The 12,034-nt window shown below is 39.9% G+C and overlaps 1 protein-coding gene across 1 annotated transcript; it reads left to right on the top strand.

The window, feature by feature from the left end:
• The first annotated feature begins 3,791 nt into the window (after nucleotides 1-3,791).
• Nucleotides 3,792-8,418, top strand: LOC115757581. The gene is made up of 6 exons (XM_048276308.1): nucleotides 3,792-4,228; nucleotides 4,471-4,601; nucleotides 6,214-6,339; nucleotides 6,507-6,634; nucleotides 7,722-7,905; nucleotides 8,087-8,418. Exons 1-6 carry the CDS (start codon nucleotides 4,006-4,008, stop codon nucleotides 8,108-8,110), a joined length of 816 nt encoding a protein of 271 aa, XP_048132265.1. The 5' UTR covers nucleotides 3,792-4,005; the 3' UTR covers nucleotides 8,111-8,418.
• The last annotated feature ends 3,616 nt before the right edge of the window (nucleotides 8,419-12,034 follow it).

Below are 12,034 nucleotides of genomic sequence, written 5' to 3'. Positions count from 1 at the left end.
CCGTGTCATCCAACCCAGCAATTTGACAGTTAAATTTATTGAAAATCAACGGAGGGTAAATTTATCACAAGTGTACCCGTTTGGGGTAAATTTGTTATAAGTGTACTAGTTTGAGTTTTTTGTAGTTAAAAAATAGTTTGGGGTAAATTTGTCATATGTATACAATTTTGGGGTTTTCCGTGATATTAACCCTTTATCGTTTAAGTTCATATTTTTTCATTAGTAGTTTGAGTTTGGGCTTATGCATAGCTGCTACTATATATGCTGTTTTTCTCTTATAATTGAGATATGCAACGAGAGGTGCGAGGTGCTAATTACAGTGAAATCCTCTGTTGGACGTAGCCCTAATTTAAGGGTGAGTTAGGATAAAATCTTTTATCTCAATTTCTGTTTCTCGCTATTTTACATTTTACTTCGCTGTGATTGTGCGCCGAATCCTAACAATTTAGATCCGGATATGGCAAAAAGAAATTTAGATCAGAACTAGGACCTGACCTAAATTGACATTTTGTAATGAGGCGAAATAGGTTTGGGCAGAAATCAAGACTCATTCTAAAGTTGGTACTTTATTAAGAGAATTGGGCCGTTGCCAAACTCAATTAAGTTACAGATTTTTTCCTTAACTTCGAAGTGAAATTCTACCTAAGAATCCCATGATGGAGAGAGATAATCAATGGTTTTGGAGAATTGTAACTTCAATTCCAAGTCTGGATGGGGCGGTCCAAAGCCTACCCTTACGTCCCCAATAAAACCTTGACAGGAACAAATCTAGCTTTGACTATATCCGATATTTCTTAGAGAACTGCCAGATCCAATAATTTCATCTAGAAAGAGAAATTACAATTTTTTGCATAAATTTTTTTGATGTGTTTGACTTTTACATCGTATGAAATGCTGTGATTGGAGATGATAAAGGGCCGCCACTTTCTCTTCTAGCTTACGCCCAAGGCTATACGACGTCGCCTGTGAAAGAGATAATAGTCACGGAGAAAAAAGCCTCGGCCTGACGTCATTAATCAATATTGGGAACATACTAATTAGGTGCCTCAAGATTAACGACAAATTATCATTTGTCCAAAAATATTGCCAAGGACATCTCCTTATCTTTTGCAAAAAAATTACCATCGTCATCGGACTAATTAAGCCATGAAGTAACATGGAATAAGTCCTCAAAACTCGAACTTGACTCGCCCGGATGTCATCGGAATAACCTTCCGAATCGGCCGGAGGTGAGCAGGGAATACATTATAGCTAACCTCGCGCGAGTCAGGTCCGCCGGACGCCTTTGATCCCTTTGTGATACAAAAAAAGAGAACCGCGCCGCAAGTATTAATACCCCTTTAGCAATCATGTGCGACTCCAGTATCGACTTGGGCTCGATTTTTTTTTCTAGCCTACATATTTCTATCTCAAAGTCCACTCGATTAAACTTGGAGTAATCTCAAACTCGACTTGCCTCTCTGCTCGGTTTATGTAGGTAAATTTTCGCCTAACCTTAGCTAAATCCCATGAAATAATTAAAACGGAGGTCAACAAGGAAAAATCAAAATCGAGCTCAATCTCGTCTCGGATGTCTTAAGAGCCAATAAACGGAAAACTGAAGCTGTCTGCACACACCGAGCTCGGATGTCGAGCTTCTCCCCGAGAGAATTTTTTTTTTTTCGAAAGAAAGAATAGAGGAAAAAAAATAAAATAAGATCACGCGAAATGACATGTGGAGGGAGAGAGAAAGAGAGACATGACACGTTGAATCTTTAATTGCGTTATTGGACAAAAGCTTGATGGTGACGAGATCAAGGTCCGGCTAAAATTTGAGTATCAATTGAAATAGAAAAAAAATAATGTTCGGCTTGGAATTAATATTGGAGAATAGTTCATACTTCCTCACGACAAGAAAGCACGTGGATCCCGCTCCACGCCGAGCGGGCAGGGGTCTCAAGATAGAAGCATATCGTGAACACCGGAGAGCTTTTATCGTTAATAGTTTGAACTTGGATTCATGCATAGCTACAGCTAAATATATATTTTTGTAATTGAGGTATGTAACGAGAGGCATGATGTGCTAATTATAGTGGAATCCTCTGCCGTACGTAGTCCTAATTTAAGGATGAATCGGGATAAAATCTCATATCTCAATTTTTCTTTTTTGCTATTTTACGCTTTTATTTTGCTGGGATTGTGCGTCAAATTTTAACAATTAAGACCCACATAAAGTGGGTGTTTATTTATGAGGCAAAAAGAAATTTAGATCGGAAGTAGGACCCGGCCTAAATCGATGTTTTCTTACGAGGTGAAATAAGTTTGGGCAGAAATCAAGATTCGATCTAAAGTCGGTACTTTTTCAAAAAGGAATTGGGCCGTTACCAAACTCAATTAAGTTGCAAAATTTTTCTTAACTTCGAAGTTAGAAACCCATGATGGAGAGAAACAATCAATGATTTTGGAGAAACTACACTTCAATTCCAAAGTCTAGATGGGGCGGTCCAAAGCCTACCCTTATGTCACCAATAAAACCTTGACAGCAACAAATCTTAGCTTTGACTATTTCCGACATTTCCTGGAGAACCGCTAGGTCCAATAATTTCATCTAGAAAGAGAAATTACCATTTTTTGCATAATTTTTTTTTTGAATTGTTTGACTTTTATGTCATACGAAATGTTATGATTGGAGATGATGATAAAGAGGCCCAGTCACAACTTTCTCTTCTAGCTTACACCCAGGGCTATACGACGTCGCCTGTGAAAGAGATAATAGCCCCATAGAAAAAAAGCCTCGGGCTGACGTCATTAATCAATATTGGGAAGATACTAATTAGGTGCCTCGAGATCAAGGACAAATTATCATCTGTTCGAAAAATATTGCCAAGGACATCTCCTTATCTTTTGCAGAAAAAAAATACCATTGTCATCAGACTAATTAAGCCATGAACAGTAATTTGGAAAAAGTCCTTAAAACTCGAACTTGACTTGCCCAGATGTAATCGGAATAACCTTCCGAATCGGCTGGAGGTGAGCAGGGAATACATTATAGCTAACCTCGTGTGAGTCAGGTCTGCCGGACTCCTTTGATCCCTTTGTGATAAAAAAAAAAAAAGAGAACGCGCCACAGTATTAATACCCCTTTAGCAATCACATGCAACTCCGGTATTGACTTGGGCTCGATTTTTTTTTTCTAGCCTACATATTTCTATCTCGAAGTCCACTCGATTAAACTTGGAGTAATCTCAAACTCGACTTGCCTCTCTGCTTGGTTTATGTAGGTAAATTTTCGTCTAACCTTGGCTAAAACTTGTGAAATAATTAAAATGGGGGTCGACAATGAAAAATCAAAATTGAGCTCAATCTCGCCTCGATCAATTACTCGAGTCTCTCGAATTCGAGCAGATGAGAAGAGTGGAGCTAAATGCCTCTTTTGTTTCGAGAAAGATGGATAATTTAGAAAACATCTTATTAAATCCTTTCTCTTGTTACAAAAATGAATCTATCGATAATATTTTCATCGTTCACGGAAAATTATAGTCATAAATTGTGGTCTATAATGAAATATTTTGATTGAGTAACTATTTTAAGGGATACAATTAATTATTTTTAAGAATATATATATTTTAAATTATTTATTTTTTGCGAAATAGACGGCGCTAAGTTCCGGAATTCCAATTCAGTTGGAGCGGTTCGTAGCATCTCTTTTCGGCCTTTCTCTAGGCCCAGTCAACGCGTCTGTCTGAAGCCCAAATGAACCGTTGACTACTCACTTCTTTCCCGACAAAATATCTTCCTCCACCGTCGGGTCACTGCTACTGCTCTCTCTCCCCTCCCCGCGAGAGGCCGAGAACGACGACCCGCCTCGCCTCCCTCGCCGGAAATCCTGGTTTCCTCGGCGACCGGAGGATATTTCTCCGATCGCTCCTTCGGATCGCTCAGTTCGACGCAGAGACGACCTTGGTCTCACCATGCTTCTTCGTTGTGTGTCCTGATCTCACCGTACGGGGTGAGCGTCGAGAGGCTATGGATTCCTCCGGCGGCGACGCGGCCTCGCCACCTGATCGCGAGGCGATGAATGAGAAGGGGAGGCTCTACGTGTTGCTCCGATTGTTTGTCGCTCTTCTCTTCCCGGTCGTCGTCTTCTTCTCTTCGTCGTTTTTGATCGGCGTCGTCGCTCTCCTTGTCAGTAATTTCTCGATCCCGAGCCCTATGACCCTACCTTCCGAGTGCAAAATCGTCTCCAGCAGTAAGTTCGGTTGAATTATTGCTTATGCTTTCGGGTCTTTATCATTGGAGTTGGCTGAGCTAAGTTGTGGATTGTTGTCGTCTTGGTCATTTTTGCTACTTCAGCTGCTAGCTAATGATGAGAAATGGACAAGATGTAGGATGTGATGACTCGTTAGATGAAACATAGCGAGTTCCATTTTCGTATTGTAGGTCGTGTTATTCACTTGAGTGTCATATGCTGAGTTTTGATTTTTTTTGCAGGTGTGGACATAAGATCGTCTAAAGTTTGCGAGCTTGGGCTGTTGAATTACAACGCCAAGATTGTTTTCAGTTCGTCCGAGAAAAGGAAATTCCGGTGCCATTATGATTACTATTGGGCTTCAGTATTTAAGGTGATTCTATGTCCTTTGAGGAGTAAATACGGTTTTTAGTGTGTGAGTTTTAATTAACCATGTTACCATTCGGGCCAATGAGGCTCGGTTTCGCTGATTCCACTGTCCCCTTGTTCCATCTGAAACGGCAGAATTTTCATAGTTATCTGCATGTTTTTCTCTACCCTAATTCTTATTGTCTATACAGCTGCCTCACAAAATGTCTGCATTATGTGACATGCATCTATAATGCTATGGAGCACTACTTAGGATTTACTGATCTCTGTGTGCACGAGCGTGCGCAAGAGCATGAACATCCCATGTGCCTATGCCATTTCAAGCAGAGTTTTAGATTGGATAATGGTGCGCATGACCGCTATAAGCTATCTTTTCATTCATTTAAGTGTGTAATGAATCTTATAGCACTATCAGTTATTATATGGGTTGCGAAAAATTAAGTCAACCCATGTCGGAGGAAATATTTGTCGTGTCATTTGTCCTATTTTCATAGTCAATCTCTTACTATATCTTTTAGCTACAAGTTTCAGTCGAGCAAATAAAGGAATATAGTAAAACTACTCTATGCTTATTGTTGGTTTGTCATGTGCCAGTATATTTACGAGTGCCATGTCATTCTTTAAGTCACAGGGGAACTTTGTGAATCAGCTGGTAGTCATTCTGCAAAAATACTATTCCTGTGTAAGAATTCAATGAGCTACCGTGAAGCTGAAAAGCATTAATGTGTGTTAATTGATACATTGGATACAATGAAGTTTGAAGGTGTTTAGAAACGTCTGACGTGAGTATTCTTGCTTCGCTTGAGATGGCCATAAAAGTTGCAAGAACCATTCGAGATGAAAATGAAAAAGAAAAATAAATTACTTCTATGATTTGGATGAAGGTGAGAAGAGGAGAAGGGGGTGGTAAGATCTGTTTGATTAGGTTAAACCTGTCTCTGGCAAATGCCCTCCTTATGTTTAGATTTGATAACTCTTACCTTGAATGGATTGTTGAATCATTTAATGTTAAATCCTGTTTCCCATAGTATTTCTGAAGGCACTTATAGCCTAATTTGACCAATCTTACTTCTAGAAAGAGACTTGTTATGATAGTGAAAATGAACCAAGTCAGCTTGATCTAATGCATACTTAATACAATTGGTAAAAGCAGCAGACATAGATTGCTGGTTTTTTCCTATTTCTTCAGTCTTCTTATTCAAACAATTACTTGATTCAAATTTGGTCATTTTGATGTTCATGACTGTAAGTCGGGCTAGTCTATATTTATACTGTATGACTTTCGGTTTGTATAGTTTAGAGTTGAGTCAGATAACAAATTGTTGGCTCTTCTTAGCTTTAGTAAGTGCCTTGTTATGCTCCTTTCAAATCAGGCATTCCTGGGAATTGGTGCATTCATGTGTTTCTTCCGTGTTTATGAACTTTTATTGTAGTCATTAATCGATTGTGCTTCATACATAGATAGATGGAGATTAGAGACGCTTTTATTGGGCTCAATATCTTGGTTTAACTAAGACGAGGTAAAAGAATGGCAAGAGCAGTCATAGGTAAAGAAAGCTACCGCACTTAAGGACTGCTGAATTGATATTATTGTTTTGCAACTTCCTCAATTGCAGGTAGAATATAAGGATCATTTATCGGGTCAGACTCGACTAGCACTTGCAGAGGCCCCAAACGAGGCCCTTCCTGCTGATTGCAGACCTGGTTTTGGTGTTGCTTGGTTGACCAAAGATAAATTTAAGGTAAGACATGCACCTTTTCAAAGTGCTATCAGCTAAATTCAAACCATTATATGTAGGTTCTTGCAATCTTCCTGAATAGTAGTTTCATTTCATCGGGATTGCTATGGTTCCTTTCGTATGTGTTTTTTGAATGACAACTTCATGACTTATTCTCACACTGGTTTTAGGTAAATAATACTTATGACTGCTGGTATACATCAAGCAGTTCTAAAGTAAGCATCTATCACGATGACTTCTTCAGTTGCCAAGCGAAAGATCCATCTGCAATGGAGATGATGAGGAGATACTATATATTGTGAGTACTTGCTTCCTTTTTTGGGCCTATATTCCTTTTTGTGTAGGAATGTTACAGCAAAAGGGTTAGGCAGTTCCTCTGCACCGAAAATGATTACACTATTTTAAAACCAGACCCTGACTGGCTTGTCTAATGGTCATTTAGATGGTTTCGGTACTGCCATTTTTGATGTTCTGTTATATTTTAAGTTAGGATGGGAGTTTGGCTTGGTGGTCGAAAGTGTTGGAAGCAAGTATGCGTGATCTACTGATAATCAGTTTGAATGACGTCTAGCATTGCAGTTTGCATTATTACCCTGGGCTTGTGCATAGCTTGAAACTTATATCTCTCGTCTGTTCTGGTAACAAAGTGGAGTGTGGTATCCCAGCAAACTGCCAAGCAGGGGCTGCCTAAGTTGAATCAGGTTGACACTGGTTCAATCTGGTTTCAACCACTCATGGTTTTGGTGTTCTGGACCTGATATCTGCCCTTGGCCAACTAGTAGGACTGGAAAGTCCAATCCGACTTTTAAAATACTGCATTAATCATATAGTTTATAATGGTCGGATTACCGTGACTTCATTCTGTTTGGTTCTGTGTCTTTCATTAGTATGAATGATTTTCTTGGGATATCTGAAATCAGTTCATTCTTGCGGTCAGAGTCCGGCCTGTCCGACTATTTTGAAGTGTACTGTTGTGCTCTCTCTGAAGTGACCAATGACTGTTTTTCCATCTGAGTTGCATGCTAATCTCAACATGGTAATAGGTCACTAATACAGAACTCAGTCTCAAGAATCATGCAAACCTACACTGCCATGTACCATTTACATTTGATTATTCTGTAATTTCTTCGTCTTCTGAAGCCAAATTGCAATTTAGATTACTGTCTTGTCTGCTCACGCATCAGTTGTTATTGAACTTCTAGAATACAATGTCTGATTTTTTGCTGGCATGAAAGATCATATTCGCCATTATGTAACCTTCCGAATGCTGCATTTCCATTTCCTTTTGAATTTAACCTTGAATTACATTTAGCCTGTACATATCTTTTGTTGTTTCTCCTGCATCATGGTTTCTAAAGTACTTAATGTGGCCTGTGCATCATCAGGTTCTCAGAGATTTTCAAATCCTGGGTAACCGGCAAGATCAGAGCTAGATATTGGAAATGGGAAACAATTGCTGGGGTGTTTACTGGTTTTTCAACCTCCTTAATATCAATGAGTTTTATCCGACTCTTTCAACAGATGAAATCTCGGCATTGGGTGCGTCCAACCGGGATGCTTCCTTGCACAGTTAGTGCAAACCGATTGAAGCGTGTTTGTTTGTTTGTGGCATATGTATCTTTTACTGGTTGGCTTGCTTTACAATATGGAAAAAGGCTGGGCCTTCCTGTGATTTATGTCCATAGGTAGTTTGGAAAAGCCATTTTTTGTCACCTTGGCATTTAGGATTCTGCTACTAATGTAATTGCAGGATCTTGTTGATTATTGTACTTAGCAGAAAAGAGAGAAACGGTTGCTCAGCAAGCGTTTGGTTTTTGTGTGGAATATAGGGATGTATGTAGTGACGGGGAAGTAAAAGGAAAAGGCAATTCAAAATGCTGCTGGTGATGTACTAATCATCCTGAATTTGTGATGTGACATGTGTTTTGAGTATATCTCTTGTCCCAGCTAATATCATTGTTTAACTAGACGAGCGGGAAAAAACAACAGAACTAGTTTATGGTCCTTTTATTGCAGAATATGTGGAGAGTGAGGCTGCAATTTGATTTCTATTTACAGTGGGCTACCAGTAGAGTTAGTATTTTTTTTTTATCTGGAATACTGAAATTTCTTTAACTGAACAAAAGTTTGTTAACATAAGAAACTAAAATGTCCAACATAGGTTTCGGGGAGGACGAGACAACCAATTAAGGGGAAGTTCGTTTTTTCGCTAGGCCTTGGCAACCCAATCTGCTAGCTTGCTAGCTTTGTTCGCCTCTCTCGGAAAATGGTTTAGGCTCGCAAATTGCAGACGGGCCAGCTTCGCTTTGCTTTCCTCAATCCAGACCCGGAGATTGCACGTGCTTAGTTCACCTTGCATAATGCAGCCGACCGACAAAGTACAATTTGTTTGTACTTGCACTTTAACTCCACGGAACCCCCGTTTTGCATCGTGGGAAAAGTACAAAAAATGTCATAAACTTATTATATTGATATTAATTTAATTCTAAATTTTTATTTAAATAAATTAGTTTAAAATTTTATTGCATTAATACTAATTCAGTTTATCCTGTAATTTTGATCGAAATCCGTTAATGTGGATGTCGGTGGTGTCGCGTGTGACAGTTGTTATGAACATAAAAAATATTAAAAAATGTCTACGTTAGCAACGGTCGTTTTACGTGGCGTGATTGGTGCTTATGTCATCGATTTTCGATCAAAATTGATTAGATGACTTTAAATGATACCAATGCAAAAAGGTTTATGATTAAATTGATCCAATTGAAAGTTTTAGGACCGAACCGATACTAATGCAATAGATTTAGGACATTCTCGGTACCTTTACCCTCGCATCTCTCCTCGACAAATGGAGGCAGTTTAGGAAAGTTAGGGCTTCAGCCGTTGCAGCAGATTCGATCACGGCGAAAATCGTAGAACCACTAATCACAACAATCCTTTGTTCCCGTTATGTAGCCAAGCGCCAGAGACGATTGAGCACACACTCCCACTTTGCCCTTGGACAGTAGAGATTTGGGGAGATGAGAGATTAAAGTAGTAATTTTTAGACATACCTATCACTCGTTTGGTCTTTGGACAATTGGATCATGAAATGCTTTGAATTGAGCACACACCAGTTGTCACACGAGGAAATTACTGGCATCTTATGGTCAATTTGGAAGGCACGAAAGGCCTTTATATTTTGAGCTCGCCGGCCGGATCCGAGCAATACGATTGAGCTGGCAATTACAAAGCAAGTTTGATGACCTGAATTTTCGCCAGATTAAGTTTATGAGCGGGATAGAGATAGTAAGGCTTGGAATAATAGTGAAAGTGGCTTTGGGCTTTAATTATTTTGTGCCGTTGATTAGATTGGTTTAATAATATAATCGGATACAATAATGTTATATGGATCGTTTGTGATTGATTAATTATTTTAGTTTGAGTAAAACGGTTTGGCGCGAAATGTGATTTGCAATTCAAGCGCGAACCCCAAGAACCGGCCACCGACTCAAGCCCTCTATAAAAAGGGCAATCTCACTCTCTCTCCTCTCATTTGAAGACCACCCCAAAGTTCTCACCTCTCATTCTCTCTCCCTTCTCTCTTTTGGTGATCGCTCGCCCAAGCTCCATCTCGCTATTGCCTTGCGCCAGTGATTCCATGGCTTGACGCCAATGATCCTCGAGCCCTTCTAGCCTCGTAATCCAGCCCTTGAAGCTGCTCGACGCCCGCTCGCTTGCTCCTCTTGGTGGCTGCGGCGCTAAGGAGGAAGGAAGGGCGGTTTGAGCTCATTCGAGCAGCGAATTAATCCCCGTTTTATCGTGCACGAACCTAAGGCAAGAAGACTTCTTACCCTTGTGACTAAATTTCCCATTGATCATTCGATTAGCGTGGATTGCTGATTGTGGGCTTGAGTGTGCCGATAGAAAGTCGTGCTTGCATGGAGGGGAGGGGAGGATGAAGTTGCATGTCCGGTTGGTTGCTCAATTTAGTATCCTTGGGTCTTGGATAACTTGAAAGTATGAGCTGATCATTTAAAGTGTTCATGGGTCGACGTGAATTGAGGATTGAGTCCCTAGGATGGTTCGGCCATGGGTGTGAAGGGTGGTTTTGTGGCGTTTGTAGTTTTGCATGTTGGATCTAAGCAATAGTCTAATATCTTGAGACCTTGGGTAGGCTGGATTTAAGGATTGGATCGCTTTGAGTGCCGTCGAATCGACAAGAATTGAGGATTGAGTTAATGAGGACATAGGCCGAAAGCTTTGGAGAGGCTTGGATGGAAGTTCGAGGCTCGGATGTCGGCAAGGATTGATAGGAGACTAACATTGGCCTTTCTGTACTTGTTTTGTGGTGAATTTAATCGTGTAATCTATGGTTGGTTGTTGATTATTTTTGCTTATCGATTGATGAATTGATGGTTTAGTTTCTCTTTTGGTTGAAAGAAAAATCTTTATTTAATATTAAAAAGACATATATCACTTCAAAATAAAAATGAAAATTTCACAAAGCAAGTAAATCCGAAAAGTAAATTAACTCGGTCCAGCTTGTAGAAACTCGCTTATTCTTTAAGGACGGATCTGATATTGTATTCAAGCACAACCGGCGGCCGATCACCGAATCTCACATCATCATCAATGATGAGCATACACCAGAAGTCCCTATCTAGTAGCAATGCCTTTTCTAAAAGGCGGTGCACGCCTAGGTTTGGCGTCCCCAGCACCATCATCGCGCAGAGATAACAACAAACTCAACATGTTGAAATAGCATAAAAAACGCCTTGCAAATCCCGGATCTATTTCTAGATCGGAATAGAATAACACCAAAATCTAAATCTAACCCTAGATCGGAAGAGAGTAATTGCAAAAGAATACGTGTTGATTACAAAATCACTTTCAAATAAGCCGATTGACAGAGAAAAACTTCGGCAATTTGCGGAGCGCTTGACAATTTGGAGCAAACATCCGGAGCTGGAGTGAGCATATTCTTCCGATGCACTCGCGTTTCGATCTTCGGAGAGTTTAGATGTCGATCGTAGCTCCACAAAATTAACTAAGAAATTTATTGAAAAGAACAAGTACGGGGAAAACTAAAGCAATATAGAGAAAAGGGAGATGGGGAGGGATGGTTTAGTTAATGGGTCAATAATTCTACTTGCTGAGCTTCGGCTTACTCTCGTCTGTTGAACCCTTTTCGGATACCCAAGTATCTGTGGCTATGGATGATAGTGGTGGTGATGGAGTGCGCTGATAACGTAGTTGAGAGTAGGTGGTTTCCTTTTGAATCCTTCCAGTGTACTCTTTTGTTAAAAACGGATGATCTACTCATGAATGCACTTGTATATGTGTGTGGCCGCTTGTTTCGTCTTTAATAGTCTTTCGCTTGCGCCGAGTGTACTATATCTATGTAATAAGAGATTATAACAGAGCACGATAGTAAGAAGCTAGTGCTTGGGGATGCCACAACAAGCTAGCTTCTTGAGGTAGAATCCCAAGTCGAAGAAAGGTTTGCAACAAGAAAATAGCTTGCTTTCCTCTTGGCAGCCACTAGCGGAGGGTTCCTTGAAGATCAACCCTGATTGCTCAAAATCGGAAAACTCACAGAACGCAGCTATAGCTGGGGTAGAGTTAGTATTTCGCGTACCTAAATAGTTTACATTTCTCATTATGGTGGAAGTCTAATTTGCTAAGTTTAGGCAGTGAGTATATAATACTAATACTTTCG

This window comes from Rhodamnia argentea, chromosome 3 (assembly GCF_020921035.1).
Source record: "Rhodamnia argentea isolate NSW1041297 chromosome 3, ASM2092103v1, whole genome shotgun sequence".
NCBI classification, from domain to species: Eukaryota; Viridiplantae; Streptophyta; class Magnoliopsida; order Myrtales; family Myrtaceae; genus Rhodamnia; species Rhodamnia argentea.
Note: the sequence above shows the minus strand (reverse complement) of the source record. Positions and strands in the feature narration are given on the sequence as shown.

Bases quoted from the DNA above. Each gene is read 5' to 3' on its own strand.
- LOC115757581 (XM_048276308.1), top strand. From the start codon at position 4,006: ATGGATTCCTCCGGCGGCGACGCGGCCTCGCCACCTGATCGCGAGGCG. The intron at 4,229-4,470 runs GTAAGTTCGGTT...TTTTTTTTGCAG, and splicing joins GTGCAAAATCGTCTCCAGCA to GTGTGGACATAAGATCGTCT. The intron at 7,906-8,086 runs GTTAGTGCAAAC...ATGTAATTGCAG, and splicing joins CCGGGATGCTTCCTTGCACA to GATCTTGTTGATTATTGTAC.